General features: G+C 45.8%; 1 protein-coding gene across 1 annotated transcript; it reads left to right on the forward strand.

The window, feature by feature from the left end:
- Positions 1-2,529: 2,529 nt before the first annotated feature.
- LOC144757130 (uncharacterized) lies at positions 2,530-22,296 on the forward strand. Its single transcript, XM_078646360.1, has 3 exons — positions 2,530-4,618; positions 5,167-5,360; positions 21,941-22,296. Exons 1-3 carry the CDS (start codon positions 3,438-3,440, stop codon positions 22,294-22,296), a joined length of 1,731 nt encoding a protein of 576 aa, XP_078502486.1. The 5' UTR covers positions 2,530-3,437.
- The last annotated feature ends 502 nt before the right edge of the window (positions 22,297-22,798 follow it).

A 22,798-nucleotide genomic window follows, 5' to 3' on the forward strand; every position in this document is an offset into this window, starting at 1 on the left:
GTTCAACTGCGGGGAACGCGGGCTGAAAGTCATCGTTATCACTATTGTGGGCCGCCACAGCTGAGGAGCTGTTGCCGCTGAGAGCCCGCATTTGCCTATGTTGCCAAAGTCATCTTTTATTGCTATTGTGGGCCGCCGCATCTGAGGAGCTGTTGCCGCTGAGAGCTCGCATTTGCCTGTGTTACCAAAGTCATAGTTATCGCCATTGTGGGCCAACGCATCGGAGGAGCTGTTGCCACTGAGAGCCTGTATTTGCCTGTGTTACCAAAGTCATCGTTATCGCTATTGTGGGCCGCCGCAGCTGAGGAGCTGTTGCCTCCGAGTGCCCGCATTTGCCGTCCTATGAGAATCATCGCTATCGCTATTGTGGGCCGTTACAGCTTAGGAGCTGTGCCGCTGAGTGCCCGCCTTTGCCATACTACAAAAATTATCGCTAATAATGTTGTGGGCCGCTGCAGCTGAGGAGATGTGCCTCTGAGTGCCCACCTTTAAGCCCCTTACTTTCACAGCTGTGCATCACTCAGTGCCAGCTGCATCTTTTAGGTCTGCGCAATTGCGCATATGGATTCTGCTGCGTTGGCAGCTGCCCTGACACTTTGGACATAGGGCATTTTGAACCCCTTTGAGAAGGCCGGTTGGCCAGAGCGACTGTCAGGTTTGTAGGGTGCCAGGCCCTAATGTGATAGATGTGGTGCTAGGAAATGTGATTTATGTAGTATGATTTACACACCCTATTTCCTAAGGTGAGTTATGCTTAGGAGGTTATGGTCTAATATGTTTAGGCTTATGAGGTTGGCGCAGGATATATTTCACGCCTAATGTGATACAGTGGATAATATGATTTATGTTACAGGATGATGCGGAGTCCAGTGTTTGCCATTAATTGCTGGTTGTGTTCCAAGCTTATTATATATTCTCCGTTTACTATCTTTACTAAGTGGAGAAGTGTGGCTCAGGGGTTAGAGGCAGCAGACCCGGAAGCTGAGATCGGTCCTGGACCAGGGTTCAATTCCCCGCCTCGGCGGGTCTTGGGCTAAAAATTCCATGGACTCGATAATTCTCGCCCCGGTGCCTCCTCGACTCACGGGTTCACACTCTGCGACTCTGGGCAATAGCTTGCTTAATCTCCACAACGGCCCCTCGCGGCGGGATGCCTGACTTTCACCTTGTGGATACCCTGCTATCTCACAGGGGAATACCAGGAAGGGTTCCCTAAGCAAGTGCCGGGAAACCCACTGCGGGTAGCTGTGCGCTATATAAGCTCAACTACATTTACATTTACATTTAAGTGATGGTTCTGACAGTGGTCCAAGTGGCCCTGTCATGTGTATATAATCCCCTGTTAATATAGCCCCGTGCCAGTCGGCACAGTGTATATTGTGTGATTACTATTCTAATGTGTTTTATGATAATACAAAGGCTATTTTGTATATAAACTTGTGTGGAGTTCCTTTTGTGGTGTGCCTAGTATGTTGTTGCTGTGTGGATTGCACAAATGCTTTACACATAGCCTCCGGGATAAGCCTGACTGCTCATGCCAAGCTACCAAGGAGGTGAGCTGGGGTCATCTTTGGCGTGTAACTCCCTTGCTCTGACTAGAGCAGTGGTTTCTGCCTGGATAAGGCTCAAGCCCTAGCCAACCTGAAATCCCATTTCTAACAAGTCTCATCTAAGGGCTCAATTGACATCCACCGGCTGGGAGGAGTCACGTGTTGGGAGCCTTCAATAAATATTCAGTGATGACAAAATAATCGTATTTCTTCCGGGAGCAGCGCACGTCCGTCTGACAGCTTCTTAGACAAGTTAAAGCAAACGTAAGACATTAAGTTAGATACCATGGTAAGGTAGAAAAAGACAAAAAGCACACACTTCTTGGCAGCAGGGATGTCAAAGGTATATCACTGGCTGTGATAAAATCTCCATTATAAATGCTGCAATCTTCCACCAAATGCTTGAACCATCCCTAGGAATGTGGCAAAGATAACTTAACAAACAGAAAAGTAAAGATGGGAGTTGGAATATCAGCTGATCCAGTGTGAACAGGAAAGTATTGTCAAGAAGAGTGTGAATGGAGCTGCATTTGTTTTATACTTCCTGAAGTGTTATCTTTATTGCATACATCTTGAAGAGTTTCCTTTGTCATATACTTCCTGAAGAGTTACAGTTGTTATACACTTTGTAAAACTGAAGTGACAGCAGCATATCCTAATCACTTCTTTTTCCACAATGTCTTCTTGTTTAAATGAAATCTTGACTGTGCGTATTCCTAAAGCTATACCTCTAGCGAATGGGTGTTCCGTGAGTGCCCTTTCTTTACTAACTTATCACCTCCTTTTCTGAATTAAGATGTGACATGTTCAATAGAAAATGCATTTAAATATCTGTGTATGGTGAAATATCTCTTGGTTACTTAAAAAAGTGGTAAAGAAGAGATGGCTTTTACAAATAGTTAAATATTGTGTATTTACATTCTCTTACATTTCCATTTAGTAATTTTAAATCTCTTTACATCCAACAGGAAACCAGCCTTGAATGCACAAATGATTGTGAATAATGACTTTAATCGTGTAAATGTGCAAAAGTCATCAGAAAAAATTTGCTCCAATATGCAGGTAAAGAGCTGCACAGTCAGAGACTGAGGAACCTGAACATAAACTGATAGATCCTGGAAGAAGCAGTCACGAGCAATTCAATGGATGTAAGAGTCTGAGCTGTGCACCTCCACGCCACAAGACGAAGAAATGACCTCTAGAAAATTAACGCAACAGCAATAACAACTAACCACTGCCTGTATAAACAAGTATCCAAGATTTAATGATTGGATCTGTGTGAGGTGGAGACAGCATTCCTGTAATGATGGTAGACCACCATTCAGTGCACTAGGTATATTGTAAACTATTTCTGGCTAAACCACAGGAGCAAGAGAAAAGCACAATGGGGTGGAGCCAGACAACTGAAGAGTGAAGGAGAGAGAGGAGCAATGATCTACAAGACTGTCCCAATTTGCATCGACCTGAAGGAAGACTAATCTTCACTCGTAAACATGCAAAACCATTATACAATTTAAAGACATAACCACATACAAAGGAGCTTTACTTGCCACAAGTATAATATATGTAGTTGGTGAGTCTTGTATTTCGTTGTAAAATCTGAAATCAAGCATCCAAAATACCACACACATACAAGGAATGTGAGAATAACACAAGTGCTTTATCAACCGTGTTAGCTCCTCAGGAAACACAGTCATGGGATGCAGACAAATATAAACCCGACCCAGAGACACTAACCAAGAAAGAAAAATCATTCAAAAGCAGCAAGAGCTTTAGTTTGTCATCACTACTAAAGAGCCATCAACAAACACACACAGGAGAAGCAACGTGCAATTGCAATAAATGTGTGAAGAACTTTAGTCAGTTAGCACTCCTAAAAGATCACAAATGGCGGAAAAACCATACCATTGCAATGAATGTGTGAAGGCATTCAGTTGGTTATCACAACTCCAAATGCATCAGCGAACACACACAGGGGAAAAACCGTACCATTGCAATGAATGTGGGAAGAAATTCAGTCAGTTATCAAATCTACGAACACATTTGCGAACACACACTGGGGAAAAGCCATACCATTGCAATGAATTTGGAACTAGTTTTAGTGATTCCTCAACTCTCAGGAATCATCACCGAACACACACAGGGGACAAACCATACCATTGCAGTGAATGTGGAAGTAGTTTTAGTCATTCCTCAACTCTCAGGATTCATCAGCGAACACACACAGGGGAACAACCATTCAAGTGCAGTGAATGTGTGAAGAGCTTTAGTGCTTTATCACATCTGGAAGTACATCAGCGAACACACACTGGGGAGAAACCATACCATTGCGGTGAATGTGGAAGTAGTTTTAGTCAATCCTCAACTCTCAGTATTCATCAGCGAACACACACAGGGGAACAACCATTCAAGTGCAGTGAATGTGTGAAGAGCTTTAGTGCGTTATCACATCTAGTACTACATCAGCGAACACACACAGGGGAAAAACCATACCATTGCAATGAATGTGTGAAGAGCTTCAGTCGGTTATCACATCTACAAGAACATCAGCGAACACACACTGGGGAAAAACCATACCATTGCAATGAATGTGGAAGTAGTTTTAGTCAATCCTCAAATCTCAGGAGTCATCAGCGAACACACACTGGGGAAAAACCATACCATTGCAATGAATGTGGAAGTAGTTTTAGTCAATCCTCAACTTTTAAGATTCATCAGCGAACACACACAGGAGAAAAACCATTCCAATGCAGTGAATGTGTGAAGAGCTTCAGTCAGTTATCGAAGCTCCAAAGACATCAGCGAACACATACTGGGGAAACACCATACCATTGCAAGGAATGTGTGAAGAGCTTTAGCCAGTTATCACATCTACAAGGACATCAGCGTACACACACCAGGGAAAAACCATTCCAATGCAGTGAATGTGTGAAGAGCTTCAGTCTGTTATCACAGCTCCAAACACATCAGCGAACACATACTGGGGAAAAACCATACCATTGCAATGAATGTGTGAAGAGCTTTAGCCAGTTATCACAACTCCAAAGACATCAGCGAACACACACTGGGGGAAAAACCATACCATTGCAATGAATGTGTGAGAGCTTTAGCCAGTTATCACAAATCCAAAGACATCAGCGAACACATACTGGGGTAAAACCATACCATTGCAATATATGTTTCAAGAGCTTCATTCAGTTATCAAATCTCCAAAGACATCAGACAACACACACAGTGGAGAAGCCAGTGAATGTGTGAAGAACTTCAGTTGTTTATCACACCTCAAAATACATCAGCGTTCGCACACAGGGGAGAAACCATTCCATTGTAGCGAATGTGGAAGTAGTTTTAAGGAATCTTCAAAATGATGGAATCCTCAGTGAATAAACACTGGAGAAAAGTGTAAAAGTCCAATATTAAAGATCAAAATCCATAGAAAGAAATCCAGTTTATTGTCAGTGAGCACAGTACATCCATTCAGGCTGAAATCAGTTCAGGATCCCAAACACATTCCAAATGATGTCACATAAACAACAAGGCAAGTGCCACTAGTCAAATGAATACACATTCCAAGATTAAAAGGGCAATCCAAATAAAAGGGAAATACAGAATATAACAAAAGGCCATTCAAGTGCAGTGAGTGCGTGAAGTGCTTTAGTCCATTATCAGACCTACAAAGACATCAACGAAAGCACACAGGTGAAAATCCCTACCACTGCATTGAATGTGGAAGTAGTTTTGGTGACCCTTCAACATTAAGAAATCATCAGCAAACACACTTAGGGGAAAAGCCATTCAAGTGCCCTGAATGTGCGAAGGGCTTTAGTCGATTATCAATACTACGAAGACATCAGCAAACACATACAGGGGAGAAACCATACTATTGCAGGGGATTTGGAAGTAGTTGCAGAAAGGGTTTTCAGCTAACTACAGGGATTAGTGACAAAACCTATAAACACAACACACTTGAATACATTTAACAAGCACAGACTGGAGAATATTTTTAGCTGGGTTTGGTGTTTGGCCATTTTGTACAACAACTGGTTCAATGACAGCTGCTAGAGAACAACGTCCAAAGGCACAAGAAGTCAAAGTAGGAAAATGTGACCTGTAACTCTGAGAGATAATGCTTGCAGTGCACAACATTTACCTCTGAAGCCCTAACGCAGGAAAAAATTATGCTCATTTTGATCATCACATGCATATGTAAAAGCACCCACCATAGTGGCACTTCCCCAGAGGTGTCCAATATCAAGCTGGACTCTTGGGAAATTTGCTGGCTCACCACTGACTGTAAATGATTCACAGTGAGATTAATTGTATATGAATATATTTTAGATGTGTCTTATTTACAGAGAATCACCCAACCAACTCTTAACTGGTGAAAGGACAGAATCCGTGCATGATGGCAAAATTATTGATCGGAGAGAGAGCTGTTGAAAAGTTTAGCTCTGAATAGGTTTCTGAAAGGTTGAGTGTTAGGTAAAGATTGAATCTTGAGCAGTAAAAAATTCCAGCTCATAGAGAATTAAACTATCGACTCCCTGCTTTACATTTCTTGAACCTTGGCACTGTAAAAAAATCTGGATTCAGAAGTAAAGGAACACAAAAGATACTGATTTTCGACACAAATGATATTCAGGTTTGTATTTACAAGTAAAAAGAAACTCTTGTTTTATAAACCGCCGGTGAATGAATGGACATAAAAAGTGCTGCCTCGTGAGAAAACAGTGAAACTTTGTGATGCAGTTGGGAGGTCCTCAGACCACAAATAAGATAGATTGTAGCATTCTGACTCATCTCTAATGTGCTTTTGTGTTGCTGGAGCTGACAAATAAACAGTGCTCTCATAGTCCAGCCTTGTGTAGAGGAAGGAGTTCACCAATATAATATGCATATCAGAAGAAAAGATACATCTTCAGTAGCCACAGATAGTAGAAACTAATGCTTTCCACCGAGGTCATTTTAACAAAGTGTTGAGTCCGGGAAGTTCTTCCTGCTGCCGAGTATCATCACCACTGCCACCACCCAGCCAGTGAGGAACAGCAACGAGACTGCTCTTCAGCATACCCATCCTTATGCATAACACACTACAGGGGTTTGCTCCAGGGTCAAACTCACTTTACTTTCATGTTAACAGCAACAAGTTCTAAACTGAACAAATTATATTTACGAACAAGTGGTTTGTACGGCCATTAGTGCCATAATACATTTCAAACCCAATACTTTATGAATCGGTATTAATGATACATAACCAAACATCCAAACACCACCTATGTATGGACATCCAAGAGCCTTTAAAAACCACACTACAGAGGTGTATACCAGGATCCAACTCAATTTACTTTAACGTTAACATGAACTAAATTATGATACAGCATGAACAATCATGAGACTATGAAGTGTACACAATGATGACTAGATTTTAAATATTACTAACAAATGTATGTTTTGATTTGTAATAAAAACCAAAAATGTATTTGAATTCATCGTATTTGACTGCTGATTGTATGGAAAGAGAAGTTAAATGTGATTTCTTCCCTAAACTATAAAGATAATTTGTGATGTCAGGAAGGAGCCTAGTTTATTTGGCAATAGAGGGGTAAAATCTCGATAGCATGACTGCTTTCAGCAGGGAGTCTAGCGCTGGTGGTATCAGAGTGGACTATTCTCCCCAGTGTGCCTTCTCTCAGAGTGAGAGGCGGTTCTTTGCTTGAGACGGTACCACCTCTGCATCTGTGTTAATGAAGAGAGAAGTGCTACCTCTAATACTGAGATCTGGGCTTCACTCCTGTGTTGGGAACTTAAGTCAGTCGTTTTTACCCAATAAATACCAGATTTAATTTGGAAAACGAAAAATGTGTGTATAGTGGCATTCCTCTCGTTAATAATCCATAAAAATGCTACCGAATGAGGAGTACTTGAAAGCATTCTCCCTTACGAGGGATTTAAATATGCATTTGTCACATGCAAAATTGACTTACATTTTTATTTGAAGGTTCTTATATAGCGCTTCTTTATCTAATAATGCCTGATGGGTTTTCTCAGAGTGCCCCTTCTCCTTCGGAAGAAGTTTTTCATTGACAGACCCAATGTGATCTCAAATGGAAAGATGACAGTCTCTCCAACTCCAAAACCGGGCTGGTGGAAGGACCGGTGGTTTGGCTGGTACAGTGATCTGTCTGCCACACCCTGAATCCTGCCTGTCTTTCTTTAGTGATTTTTCTATTTTGAGTTACATTTGAAAACTGTCCCCCTCACGTATAGTTTGACAATGTGCGTTTAATTGAACGTTGTCTAAAAGTAGTGTGCAGCTCTCTTAGGCTGCATAGGGCTTGTGCAAAACGATTGTGTCTCCAAACACTTTCTGCTGACTGCGGTGTCTTAGTGTCCACGTTCAACCTGGGATCCTATCTGTTTGTCGCCACCATTATAAGACGGTGGTGCTGCAGATAAAAGGGCATGAGAACTGTAGTGATGCCTTCATAGAACCAAAGATATTTCACAAACATCTCATGTGTATGCGCCCAGCTGTTGCCAGGAGCCCGGACCACTGCTCTTTTTATACTTGACTTGGGACACAGGCAGATATACTCTTATACGGGCCGGGAACGCCTAGATATCAAACGATCAAGCACATCTAAATGTATTAACCACCCATATGACACTTTCGGGCATTCCATGACATGGAGGAGCCTTTAATGTTATCCTGACCATCTCTCCAAACATCTTTTGTGGACAGATCACTCTTTAATTAACTTAGGGGACCCCGGGTCAACTCTGCCCCTTCCATGGCCCCCTACAATCTCCGTAGTCAGTGGCATAAAATAACACCTGACCATCTTATGAACACATTCCCAGCAACTATTATCCTGGAATCAGGGAATATTGTGGAATGTTTGGCCAGCTACAACTCCATAGTAAAAACAACCATAGACCAGCTAGCCCCATTACCATAAATCAGCCAGGTGCCAATATGAAGTGTGGCTCTCTCTAGATTTACTGAATGAAAAATGTCTTTGGAAAAACGTTGGCGTCACACCGATGATGTAATTGATAAAGAAAGGTATAAGACCTCCCTGGCTCAACATAATAAGAACTTAAAGAACGCACACAAGCCCACATTGAGTTGCACTTTAACCAGTCTGGGAACACAATTATGTTCAGTGGTTTGGATTAGGATAGTCCCATTTCTGTAAATAATTATGGACAGATCTCCGCTAAAGTTCTGGGATAGGGATATAGTTTGTTTAGATCCATAAGGGACATTGGTAGCATTAGTTACATGAAGGTGTTGAATGAAGTTTTCTCTCCTTTTGGCGGGTTTCGTAGTGTAGAAGATGAAGTCCATTTTAAGACTTCTGTGTGTTGCTTTGTAGAAGATGTCTGTTATTAGAGTCTCTGGGTGTTCTTTAAGGATTTTGTGTTTGTACTTTTTAGCAGCATGTTTGGAGAGGTTTTGCAGAAATGAGTTGGGGGCGTATCTTTCCACGCTCCCGAAGTTGAAGTGATACTCAGAAGTTGTTTCTGGGGGTAATCAAAGTTAGACTTCGGGAGAAGCATTCAGAGCTGTGCATAGTGGTCAAGAGGCAGCCTCCGACAGCTGAGATGGCCGCCTGATTGTAACATTGGGTCCTTCAGTAGATGGATGGTGGGCACTTCTTTGGAAGAGTGGGATGCGAGTGTCGGAGGCGTGTAAAAAAGGTCATCAAGGCGATCTGGTAGGATCCCTTTGAGGAAAAGGGGGCCTTGAATGCCGAAAAGCACCGGTGGGCCTGTTGATGTCACTGGGTTCTTAGTGGCCATGGTATCTAGGAGCTGGTGGTTGTGATGGAGTTTATTGGTCAGTCTGCAGAAACGTCCTTTATATTCGAGGGCATATATACAAGTTATACACCCACATCATAGGTAGTATATTAATATCAGCATAGACTAGTAGACATCACAAAGGATGGGTCGCTGCTATAGGCACATGATAGGATAGGAAGCAGCATCAACTTGAGATAACAGTATATGCTCGAGATAATATTGGAATAAGATGGGCAAAACAATCCCCATGTAGGCTTAGAATAACAGTGTCGATATAAAGACACAGTATACTCGCAAGAGAACATCTTGCACTTTAGCATTGTGGAACTTGGTTGAGGGTTCATTTTAATGGTGAGATATGTTAGGAGGGGTCACTAGGTGTCAGTGATGTAAATTGTCTCTGACAGTATAATTTTGCGGGACTTTGTTAAGAGTTGTTTTTACTGGCATGAAGTATTAGGAGGACAGTAGGTGGCACTGGGACCTCATTAGGTCTCCGCCTGCGAAAGACTGCGCACATGCGTAGTCGAGCTGGCGAGACTTAATGGGATAGAGAGAACATCACTAGCGAGGTTAAGCCCCGCCCCTCTTCTCCATTGGCTAGCCTCCTAAACGGTGGCCAGCCATTGGAGAAGAGGTCCTAGTGACGTTCTTCTTTCTATCTAAGCCCCGTCCTTTTCAGACTGGGTGACATGACTTACTCCAGAAGTAAAAGGTTCCTTAGCTTCTTTATGGGTCCAGGTGGCCCCATAAAGAAGATAAGGAACCTTTTACCACAGCATGAAATCGGGGCCGCCCAGTCTGAAAAGGACGGGGCTTAGAGACAAAAGGCTCGAGGTAATGTCTTGTCCTTCCATCTCTATGCATCCCAGACAGGCATTTGCGGGTCCAATGACGTTCCTGAAACAGGCCTTTGTCACACAAGTCGAAAACCTCGGAACGGCTGGAAAAGTCATCCAGGCACCTCTAACAGCGCTGCAATGTCACGCCACTATACAAACGTAAGACATAAGAATATTGCTCACTTCCCATGAGAGGCTTGTGCAGGCCCATTGACTACTCGAATCCAGATCCTGACTCTGTGTACTACAACCGAGCCCTGTGTCTACCACTGAAAGCCAGACGCAGGCCCTGGAGCGCCTCTGCTACAAAACATAGCCCCGTGGCCCTACCAAAAGAAAGCGGCCTCAGTTATACTGTGCTGCGTGGACCAGTGCACCAAGCACCTCTGCAACGGGCCTCTGTTGCACAATAGTGCCCGCTGTCATGGGAAATAATTACTGTATTCGGTGCGTGCAGCACACAGGCAGCGATACTTTTTCCATTTTAAACTAGGCTTCACTCATCAACCTGTGAGTACAGAATAAAATAACCCAGCTGTACAACAGGAAGATAGTTGAAACCTCTGTGCTGGCGCTGCTTGAAGCAACACAAAAACAATAAAACCACAAAATGTAGAAAGCCTGATGTGTTGGAAACTACAACCCAGTATACACACACATTATCAGACAAAATGATAATAACTTATCTTTAATAGCGCAGTAAATCAGTAAAAGCGCAAAATCAGTTGTCATTATTTCTCCAATCTAAGGTACGCAGTGTATCGACTTCAGAAAAATGAAAGATGAGTTGACTCTGCCAGCATTCGAGCCCACCCTACAGATTTCACACATATCCCATCAAGAAACGCATCAACCCTTTCAGGTGCCTCACCAATAGAAGAAAATATTTAAAAATAACTCAGTACATTAATTTCTCTGTGTCTGATTTTCTTGCTTTTCAGGCGATTCCTTGGACGGAACTCCGCTACAGAGCAAGCACACTCCGTTTCCTTTTCTATTTTGTTCACTATCATGCTGGAAAGCACAGCGGCGTTGTTGCTTCGTATAATTCTTCTATTCTGATAATAAAAACAATAAACCAACTGCTTACCCGGAAAAGCATATATCTAGCTCTGGGTGCTTGTATTTGCTTGCTCTGTGTTTCGAGGCACTGTGGCGCGATAGCCCCGGATCTTTTGGAGGTGGCATGTCCCCCCTGAGCACGGGGCTCAGGAATGTGGTTGTGGCAGGTGTCTCATAAAGTACACACAGACTGAGCCCGGATTACCAGCTCTCATCGCATTAAAAGCTGCTCCTGTGCGCGTGGCATGTGTGAGGAGAGTCCCTGGAACCGGGAAGGGGCACGAAGCGCGCGCGCGCTAAGGTGTGCTGTTGAGATATTGTGTGCCAGGCTTCTTGAAGGCTAATCCTGCCAGTGCTGATTCGGCATTTCATCCTTCCACGACTGCCAACATGACTAATAAAGTCAGTCGGGTAGGCCAAGCAGCTGCTGATCAACCACTCAGTAACAGCCTGTGTGTGTGGCTGTGTGTGTGTGTGGCTGTGTGTGTGTGTGTGGCTCTGTGTGTGTGTGTGTGGCTCTGTGTGTGTGTGTGTGTGGCTCTGTGTGTGTGTGGCTCTGTGTGTGTGTGGCTCTGTGTGTGTGGCTCTGTGTGTGTGTGTGGCTCTGTGTGCGTGTGGCGGCTCTGTGTGTGCGTGTGGCGGCTCTGTGTGTGTGTGTGTGTGGCTCTGTGTGTGTGTGGCTCTGTGTGTGTGTGTGTGCGTGTGGCTCTGTGTGTGTGTGTGTGTGGCTCTGTGTGTGTGGCTGTGTGTGTAGGTGTGTGTGTCTCTGTGTGTGTGTGGCTGTGTGTGTGTGGCTCTGTGTTTGGCTCTGTGTGTGTGTGTGGCTCTGTGTGTGTGTGTGTGGCTCTGTGTGTGTGTGTGTGGCTCTGTGTGTGTGGCTGTGTGTGTGTGTGTGGATCTTTGTGTGTGTGTGGCTCTGTGTGTGTGTGTGCGGCTCTGTGTGCAAATGCAATAGGTCTTGCATTTGTGACAGATTAAGCTATTGGCATTGTAAATGACAATGCAATTTATTTATCTCGTTTCAAAACCAACACATAAATAAAACATTTGTCATTTACAATGCCAATAGCTCTAACTTTTGCAAAGGCGAGACCGTTGTATTGTAAATGTTTGTTTATTCTTTTGCGGTCTGGAGTCCAATATTTATACCTGGCGCCCACTAGTAGGAGTTTCTAGAGGCTTCCACTGCCATAAGGTGTCAGGCATCTGCTTCCTCCCTGCCCTGGGTCCAGCTTGTCTGGAGTCACAAAAGACCAGCGGTAACTCCTTTGTGAGAGTGCTCATGCAGAGCCTTTGTGATGCGCAACTGTGATAAGTGACAGCTGCTCCCCCTCGTTAAGTCAAAGAGGCCTATCCTGCCAACACCTCGCTTCCAAATGAGCAGAGGAATACTGAAGCACTCAGCCTAGTCCAATGGCCATGTCGTGCGGCCAATAAAGAAGTACTGCAATATCAGAGATGTTTGTTGTGATTTATTGTTTTCACAATTATTGACCTTTCTTACGTCTGAGACGTAAAATCAATTACAGACAGGCAGCCGTCACGTGTTTTGTCATAGAGACTTTTTCAAGGCTGCAGCAGGATATATAAAGTATCTTACACAATTGTAATGACGACATAGGGATTAGAAATGCAGCTGTTAAGTCAACACCACCAGATAGAACAAAAAGAACACCGTTGTGATCCTGAAGGATACCCTGTGAAGAGCCAAGTGCATCGGGTGAAATCCTAAAACAGACTTTGCCTGATAATCTGGCCATGCTAAGTTATTGCACCTTGCTGTAAAATCATACTACTCCCCGGATAAAGTCATTGTGAGCCAAAACAGCAGTAATCAAATCTATTAATATTTCAGAATGCTCAAGTAGAGTGGCGTCTCCAGATTTGGGGATACTAGTATATAATGCGCAGAAGCCCAAGGTAACCAGTATGTTGCTCTCAGTCTACTCACATTTTTTTCTTATTGCTTCATCAACCCTACCCCCTTCTGCCGCATACACCAGAAGCAACACTACAAAGAAATCCTTTCGCCGCTTCAGCCACACCGTTTTTATTTTGTAACTTTAAAGCTGAGTGCGGAGCTCGCTCTTCCCTAGACTCCACCCACTTTTCATCTGTTTTGGACTTAGCCCTTTTGGCAGGTTCACCCCTGAACTTTTTGCCTTAAGCTCTGACATGGTGGTAGTGATTTTAGACCTCTCGGCATTTTAGAACTGTTGCCCAGTGTAGAGTGCGTGCGCTCTTTGAGTGCGTGTGGTGAGATTGGCCTGCCCTCCCATAGGCATGCATGGGTGATATGTGCGTCCATGGTAATTCCTAGTATGAGAGGAGTGCAGGGTTGTTATCCTCCAAGTCCTCGGAATCAGCCGGTTGATGTGACAAGGCCACCTCCTGATCTAACCGAACCCAGAAGGCTATTATAGCCTGGGTCCAGGAAGGATCAAGCGAGGGCAGCAGGAAAAAATAATAAACAGGAAGGAGAGGAAGGGAACAGCCGGGAAGGAGAGATGTAATGACAAAGAAAAAATAATGATCGTATCTTTTCTTGAAGTATCTTTGACACAACAATACTCTAAGAACCACTGTACTCTATACCTGTAACGAAACAAAGAGTAGGCCCTGAAGATACTTCTCTTCCCCTACTATCTGGTCCGAGGTATAGGTATGAAGCGTATATATATACACCACCTGTAATACACAAGCATATATGTGCTTAGCGCGGATACAACCTTCCTGTCACTTATGTAAGAATATTACTGAGTACATACCAGGCATACACTGATGGTGGCTGAAAACGTTTCCGCATCCCATAGCAAGGACCAATGTTTCTATTGTACCATGATTCACAAGTAAAGTAAAAGATTGGGTTAAGACACCCTTAATAATAGCAACTACAGTACCTGATATAGAACCTCAGGTCTGGTCAAACAGGAACGTGGCACACCCTGCACGAGCCGATGCAAGAAGGCTCAGCCAACAGGGGCGCCAAATGAGTAGGAAACTTATGACGTTCCCCGCACGAGCCGGTGCAAGAAGGCTCAGCCAACGGGGACGCCAAATGAGAAAACAAACGAAGGAACGCGGCGCACCCTGAACGAGCCGGTGCAAGAAGGCGCAGCCAACAGGGGCGCCGAATGATGGACCACAAGCTGGGCGTTCCCCGCACGAGCCGGTGCAAGAAGGCTCAGCCAACGGGGACGCCAAATGAGAAAACAAACGAAGGAAACCTCACAAGCCGTGAAGGTAAGGTTCCGTACACTGTAAACACGCCCCACAAGAGCTGGAGAAAGAAAGGCTCCTCTACGGACAAAAAACGATGCTGAGTGAGAGAACAGGAACAAAGGCACAAGGAATAGCAAGACAGGAACTCCTTCAACACGCACCTCTCCACACCGGGTCCGGAACCAGAATATCCGACACACAACCTCCTCAGACATCCCCTTTTATCCTCCGCCCCCTGCGCCAAGGATTCTGGGACATGTAGTTTTGCGAGCAAGGTTTGTCTTTGAAGGCGCATTCCGACACTTGACAAAGGTCGAGTTTAGTATGTATGAACTCGTGAGAATTAATGCTGCACAATGGTGTGCACAGATTTATGGTGACTGGTGGAGAAATGCCACTTTTAGAAGTTGGCATTGCTGTGTGTCTGCCTGCCTGCTTTGAATTGCATGTCTGGCTTGTGAGTGACAGGGGCTGGATGGTTTGGGTGGCTCCAGGAGACAGGGTGAGTCAGCCCAGTAATGAATAGAGAGATCTGCATGCAGATGGGAGGGAGGAGTTGCACCTGGGACCTGAATAGGGCTGTGCCTTCCCTCCTCAATGCTGGCTCCGCCACCCTGTTGTGCGTCTGATCACTGAGCCCACTTAACAATAGGGAAGAGGAGCCTGGTAAATAGAGTGCTCCAAAACCAATTGCATCTGGTTTCCCATGCCCAATGCTGTAACACAAAGGAAATTGTCCTATAAATGTAGAGGCTGTGACCCCATGAAAGTGATACGCTTGTTCTTACTTTGGGAGGCCACTCTGCCCGGAAGAACCTCCACTGCGTGCTCGCCTGCCTGGCTGCACTTTGCTGGTGTCTCCCCAGCACCAATGACTCACTTATTTCAGCCTTTTTGAGGACTTTTGTGGCCTAGCACCTCGTGAGTGCTGAATTTGGGTCGCCTAAGGGGAGATGAGCAGGCCCTGCTGCAGCGCGAGGCTGCGAGGGAATCCTGGCGGGTGGAAAGCCCCCTTGAACTCCGCATTTGTGTGCGCTCCAGGTAGGTGCCCACCCCGGAATCATCTTTATTGAAAGAGTGGGTGCCCCACTACGGCCCCCCGCGGCGGGATGCCTGGCTTTCACCTTGGGGATACCCAGTAGGGGCTATCTCACAGGGAAAAACCAGGACGGGTTCCCAATGCAAAAGCGCTTTGAGACCTGGCGGTGATATTGCGCTATATAAAAACCCATCCATCCATCCATCCATCCATCCATCCACCTCGCACTGCCGCTGTTTCCACGTATTAGTTCTCTTTTTAAAAACTGAAGCGGGAGCCCACCCCGCCGGTTCTGGCCCCCCACGTGAGGCACCGCCGTGAACAGAGAGGATCTACAAGAGGGGCCGCCGCGCTGCCCGTGGCGACCCGGAAGCCAGGCAGCGCGGCCTGGTTTGGGTGGGGCGCTCCGCAAGAAGCCGGAAGCAGACGGGAGCCTACTCCGCACTCCTGTGGAAAAAGGAGAAAGGAAGCGGACGGGAGCCTACCCCGTACTCCTTTGACCAAAAGAAGAGAGAGACCCCCCCGATCAGGTGAGGAGGAGCCCTGGGGTGGGAGAGAGACGAGGCATGTTGTCGGTGCCTGCCCCCACCCTCCGCGACCCAGAGAAATCTGCCAGTGCGCCCCCAGTGAGTGAGGGGGGCTGAATGCACCACCGTGTTGGTGCCACTCGAGGCACATTGTCGGTGCTTATGGCATTTTATCTACTGCGCCGCAGAAGCGGGCAGCTGCAACGTTTTGGGCCCTTCTCCAGTCTAATCTTCAACGAGAGGCCCATGCTCTTCCCCGTGTTGGCATGATTTCGTTACAGTTGCCCCGCGTGACAGTGGGCAACTGCAACATTTGGGGCAGAGTTGATTTTCAGAGACCCAGGGCGGGACTCCCATGTGCACAGTGCCCGTCCTCATTGCTTGTGTGGCAGTGTTTTGGGCGCCAAAGGCACAGTGAGTGCCAGGACTGCCGCTGCATTCTCACAGCTGCCCTGCAAAGCGCAGGCAGCTGCAACGTTTCAGCCCATTTATTTTGTTAGAGTCACAGTGGGGGACAGAGAGTGCCAGTGCCCATCTTTTTAGATTTCACAGCTGCCCAGCAAGTAGAGGGCAGCTGCCACGTTTAGGCCAGCACTCCTTTGGGGGCATCTCTGAATGAAGTAGGAGTGAGATGCACTCCTCTGCCCAGCACATTTGGTCACTGCGAATTCCGCTGCATTGGCAGCAGTCCTGACATTTGGGACATAGGGCATTAGAGCCCCTGAGAAGGCCAGTTGGCCAGGGGCACTAATAGGTTTGTAGGGCGCCAGGCCCTAAGGTGATTTATGAGTATGAGGTCTATCCTAATGTGTTTATGCCTAATGAGATAGTGTAATGTGTGTATGCCCAAAGTGATGCAGACAGAATTTGATAATGCTGAGGTCATTATGGTACCAGTAGTTACTGGTTGTTTCATTACTTGTGTTTTACTTACCTGTTCTGATGGTTATGACCAGGGACCGATTGGCCTGGTCCTTTATATAATCCCCTGTGAATATTGCCTAGTGCCAGTTGGCACAGTGTATATTATGTGATTATGTTTCGAATGTGTTTATGACAATACAAAGGCTATTTTTTATATTACCTTGTATTGAGTTTCTTTTGTGGTGTGCCTAGGGTGTTGCTTTTGTGTGCATGTTTTGCTCAAACCCTTTACACATCGCCTCCGGGATAAGCCTGACTGCTCGTGCCAAGCTACCAAGGGGGAGAGCAGGGGTTATCTTTGGTGTGTAACTCTCTTGCCCTGATTAGAGTGGTGGTCTCTGCCTGGCTTTGGCGCAAGCCTTAGCCAACCAGATATCCCATTTCTAACATTGGTGGTCAGCGGTGAGGATAGGACTTGCGTTTGCGCAGTACCACAGCGACAACTGGTTGCACTACAAACCCTGCATTTAGATAATCACGTGTTTGGGGATTATTGTTTCTGAGTTTTATTTGATTTTTTCCTGATCCAATGGCAAAAGGACGAATGGGAACGTGAGCGCAATGAGGAGATGGGGCCCTGGCCGCACGCCAAGAGGGTGGTGGGTCTGAGGGGGGCCCTGTGGAGTCTGAAGGGGAGGAAGGAAATGACAGGACAGGACCGGGACGCTAGTAGATAGTGAGGACCCCATAGATAGGGAGTCTCTAGCTGGGTTCAGTGTCGGGGGCAGTGCCCCATCCCTTTCCCTATCCCCAGAGGAATGGCTAGATAGGAGGGAAGAACGGGAGCATCAGCTGGCTGTGGAGAAGCTCAGGTTAGAGCATACCAAGAGATAGCGCAGCTGAGGGTGGAGGAGGAAAATCTAGAGAACGAAAGGGTCTTAGCACAGGAGAAGATGGCGGAGGCTGAGAGTGTCTTCGCCAGGGAGAAATTAGCTCTGGAGGGTAGATTATCCCCTGAGTGCACTTGTGGTTTTCTGGATTCACCAGTGAGGGTGGGGTCCAGTGGTGGCAGAAATATGGAACAAGGTATAGTACCTTGTTCCCAAGAAGAGGAGTACAGGTTGAAGTTCAGGGGCAGTAAGAAACTGTCTCACCAGTCTTGGGGGGAGTTTGCGGATGAATGTTATGATGCACTGGTTGATTGGGTGATGGTTAACCTGGAACATGATTTTTAGGGACTGATCAATATGGTTATCAAAGAGCACATGCTCAGTCGTTGTTTGCCGGGGTTGTGCCAACACCTGTTGGAGTGTGAGTCCTTTAATCCTTGGGAACTTGCACAGGAGTAAGACTTCTGGGTAAGGGCCCGAAGTTCTGCCAAGGCATTGGAGAGTGATTCTAAAAGTTGTGACTTTGGTATCTTCCCGTCCTCTGTGGAGGAAGAGGTTCAGTCTAGCCCAGCTAGGTCCCAGTGTAGTGGGAGGGGTGTAGGGGCTCACGTCCTGTCTCAGTGGAGTAGGAGTGAGTGTGGGACTGTGTGTTCCCAGGTACACGAAACCCAGTCTCAGGGCCTGGAGGTTTCCCTAAGGGAACACCAGGTTGAGGGTCTAGGCTGTACTAGGAATCCATTTGAGGGGGATCGCCTAGTGTTAGGAGACCCTGGAGCGTCTGTAAACGGAGCTCCAGTGGTTCTGGTGTCTGGCAGTATCACTCCAGTTGGGAGAGTGCAGAAGTCCGGATTGAGGGGTGAGAGGGGGATGTGTTCCCCAGTGGAAGAACCAGTGGGTCAGGGCCAGCCAGGAGGGCTGAGTCACTGATGAATGGCAAAGGTGACACCACTTCTGTCCTGGGGAATCTTCTCGTGCTGTCAGATGAACAGGGGTCGGAGATCTGCGCCAGGCACACTCACACGGTACATGAGTCATGGGTTACCCTCATGGGGTTGAGGCTGTGTGCGCCCCCAGAAGTCCTGGCATACCAGACAAGTGTTCAACCGTTGGTCCCTGGGTTGAGAGGACAGGTTCAGGATCTGCCTGACCTGGAGAGAGGGACATCTGTAACCAGTGTCTTGACCAGTTTGGCTTCCAGGGGTACCGCTCCAGTTGGGAGGGGGCAGAACTCTGGAAGGGGGTGCAGAGGGAGGGAGCCTCACCTCTGACCCCGGTGCAACCTGAGGTTTAGACCTAGGTTGGGAGACCATTTTCTGGAGAGAGGTCCTTAACTGGTGGGAGAGTTGTGTTCTGGGGGGCCTCTCAAAGGAGGAGAGTGATGAACCCTAGGAGGAGAGGTAGAGGGAGAAGAGCCTCGCCCGTGACTTCTGGTCAACCTGAGGGTGCGGACCCTAGTCTGGAGGATCAGTGGCAGTCTAGAACTGCCCTGATGAGGGAAAGAGTGGAGAATGGGTACTATATGCCATGGGTAACTACCCCCACTCTGTGGATGGGCAAGGACCAGTGGCATCTGGGTGGCCTGGGGCATGGTCCTGGCCGCGGACAGCTAGGAAGTACCAGTGGGGTAGCCTAGTTGGTCATGAGAGCTTTTACAAAGGGTACCACATGGGTTCACAGTGGCGTAGAACAGCAGGGTGTCCTAAGGCCAACAGAAACAAATTCAGCAATAATAGGAAGGGTGAAGGCACCAGTTTGGGGGTGACCCTGTAGAGAGGGCAATGTCTAACAAATTCAATAGCTATTTTCTTCAGTGCAACTAACAAGCTTATTCTTGCAGTAGTAGCATCGATCCTTCATAAGTGACTTCCAAGGACGTAAGCGCTGGAGAGATGAGTTAAAGGCCGGCGTAGAATGTTGAGTTCTGACGTACACACAGTGTAATCAAGATGTGTTCAACTACTCTCCGTGTATGGCTTGGTTATTGGTGAGTACCTGGGCTAGAAGGAAGCTATAACTGGTTACAAGATGGGGGATACGAAGCCTGTACACTGAAAGCGCTCTTCCAGAGAGTTTGCCGTGGTCAAGCACACTGCTCGTGCGTGCCACATGTTCCTCAGTTGAAGTGCAGAATCGATGCTGGCGCTGGTGGAGTCTCAGCTCAATGCCAGCCTGCATAAAATGCTTAAAGATAAAGACGGCGACACTGAAAGTCCACATGTCGCTGGACAGGAACTGAACGAAACAGCTTCTAATAGAATATATGGCGTCATTACGCAAATTAATATGAATACGCTATGTGGAGTAAGAAAACTAAAGGTGGACAAGGAAAGCACACAGAAATAGTTCAGTTCACATTACACTGAAATTCACATGCTATGAAGCAGAGATTAACCAGATGTTTGTGAAGAAACATTTAAGCATAAAATCGACCAGTGTTATCTGCTTTCATGTACTTGTAGTGTACAAAGATGTATCTCCTCCTCTAAACCATCAACAAATCCTCAACTCACAACATGCTGGAGAGCCGTCCCAGAAAGAGGGACGGGGTTGGGTGTGCCGATTTTCCCCAGACGAAGCGGCCCACCACCAAAGCTGCTGCCTAAGGGGCCCAGAACAACTCCTTAGACAGCCATAACATACAGAGCTCCGATGGAGAGCCAGGACGAGATCCAAGCTACAAAAGTCATTGAGGCTGACCCCGAAGCCAGCACACCACGAGGCGCTAGAGAAGCTCTGTCTGATCAAGTTCCACAGGAAGTGCCTGAGAGACCACTACTGTTCTCCAATGTATATACGGCTGCTGCATTCTTAAAACCGCCAACTGCGTTTTATATTGCAAAAAAACAGAATATTGGCGATAGACAGATGGATGGATAGAGACTTTTGAAGAGTTCATAGATGGCTGGTGAAGGAGTGAAAGAAGCCATGAAAAAGAATTTACAAGAAGGTGAAAAGACATATGATCAAATCAAAAAGGCCTTTAATGTCAAGTTTAAGCCAGTGCCAAATGTGAATTATAAAAGATACATATTCAGCCAAGAATGCCAGAGACCAGGTAAGACCATTTGTTGAAAGACTGCATGTTTGATAAAGCACTGTAAATTCAATTAATTTATGATGAGGAGGCTACCCTCCTCGGAGTAATCAATGGATGTCTGTCGTATGCCTTTCAACGACGAATGCTGATGGAAACTGAGCTTGTATCGAGTCCTCAAGGCTGCTTGCGCTGACAATCTTGCCTATCGCCAAGTGACTGACATGGAGGCCGTAGGCGCCTAAAGTGCATCTGTCATGAGCACGGAAAGTAAGCCAAGGTACAAGGCAGAGGGACAAAATGTCCTGTCTCCACAGAAAAAGAAAACATGTTACAGATATGGACTGTCATTTCCACAAGAAGGTAAAGGTCCTGCAATTGGACAGATATGCATAGACTGTGGGAAAGCAAATCATTTTGTGACGACTTGCAACGCGAAGATAAAAGTAAGTGTGTTGCAGCTTGAAGACAAAATGGCCGACCAAACGCTACATCAGTGACATTCGACGTATTCCCACAAGGCCAAGCGGTCACACCAATTGAGGCAAATCGACGCAAAATGAAGTTGATAATCGTCTAAATCATCGAGAAAGAATTCCTCCTTGTCTGTTTACAATGAAAGGGACAATGGCAATTGTGCAATATTGATGTTTACTTTAAAAAGGCATGCACACATGGGGCTAGTCGAATGTGATTTAAAATCCAAAGTGAAGACAATTCAACATGAAGACAGCTGTGCGTCAATAAATATAATGCCGCTGTAGATGTATCACGAATTATCTCCGGTATCACAACTTACAAATTAAAAACTAAAGTATACTCATAGGATGCCTCAATGCCTTTTAAAAGTCAAATACAAAATTTGTAGCCACGATGATACATAAGAAAACTGTGGTGAATGCGCCTATTCATGTACTTCAAGGAACAGCTTCAAGTGTTTGCTGAGTTTCCATAGTGCTGCTGATATGGGAGTGATATCGGTGAACTACACTATGAATGCTCATCGTGAAATTGTAAGTCAATTTTCTTCATTATTTCATGGGTCGGGGAAAGTCAAACAATGAAAGTAAGATTACACATAAATGAGAATTTTCATTAAAGACACAGACGAGTTGCGTTTCTTGCACGAAGCTGTTGAAAAGGAACTTCATTTTTTACTTATACATGGCATCATTGAATGCTCCAGTGTTCCGACACCATGGCTTTCTCCCATTGTAACTGTGCCTAAAAGAGACAGTGAAGGACCTGTACACATAAGTGTTGACCTGCGTCAGACCAACAAGGAAACTGAGCGAGAGAAACCTCACAGTCCGCACATTGCTGATATAATAACTCATTTGAATGGCGCAGATTTCTTCTCTCGACTCAACCTAAATAAAGGATCTTACCAATTGGAACTTGAAGAAAAATCCAGATACGTTGCAACCTTCTCTACGCATATTGGTTTGTTTTGCTAAAAGCGATTATGTTTTGGTATATCCTCTGCTGCAGAACTTTTCCAAGACGTCATTTGACTTATCATATAGCCTGTAGTAAATGCATTTAACTATAGTGATATATTGGTATTTTGGGGCTGCACAGAAAGAGCATTTCAAAACTCTCATGCAAGTATGTTGTTTGCTGAATGATGCAGCCTTAACTCTGAATGCTGACAAATGTGAATTCCACAAGAAAAGCTTGAAATTCTTCAGCCGTGTCTTTTGTGATGGGGTATGAAACCTGATCCATCTATAGTACAAGCATTGTCTACTGCAAATCCCCCACAAGTGTGAGAAGAATGAATGAATGAATGAATGAATTTAAGTGTATACAGCGCGTAGCTACCATGTGGCCTCCTAGCGCTTAAGGACCGAGCAGCAGAGGAACAGCAATGTTAGAGCGATCCCTTGAAGAGATGGGTTTTCAGGAGCTTGCGGAAGGCCAACAGAGCGTCCAAAAAATCAAGCAAGCCATTGAGAG

The sequence above is a fragment of the Lissotriton helveticus genome, chromosome 1_1 (assembly GCF_964261635.1).
Source record: "Lissotriton helveticus chromosome 1_1, aLisHel1.1, whole genome shotgun sequence".
In the NCBI taxonomy this organism is placed as follows: Eukaryota; Metazoa; Chordata; class Amphibia; order Caudata; family Salamandridae; genus Lissotriton; species Lissotriton helveticus.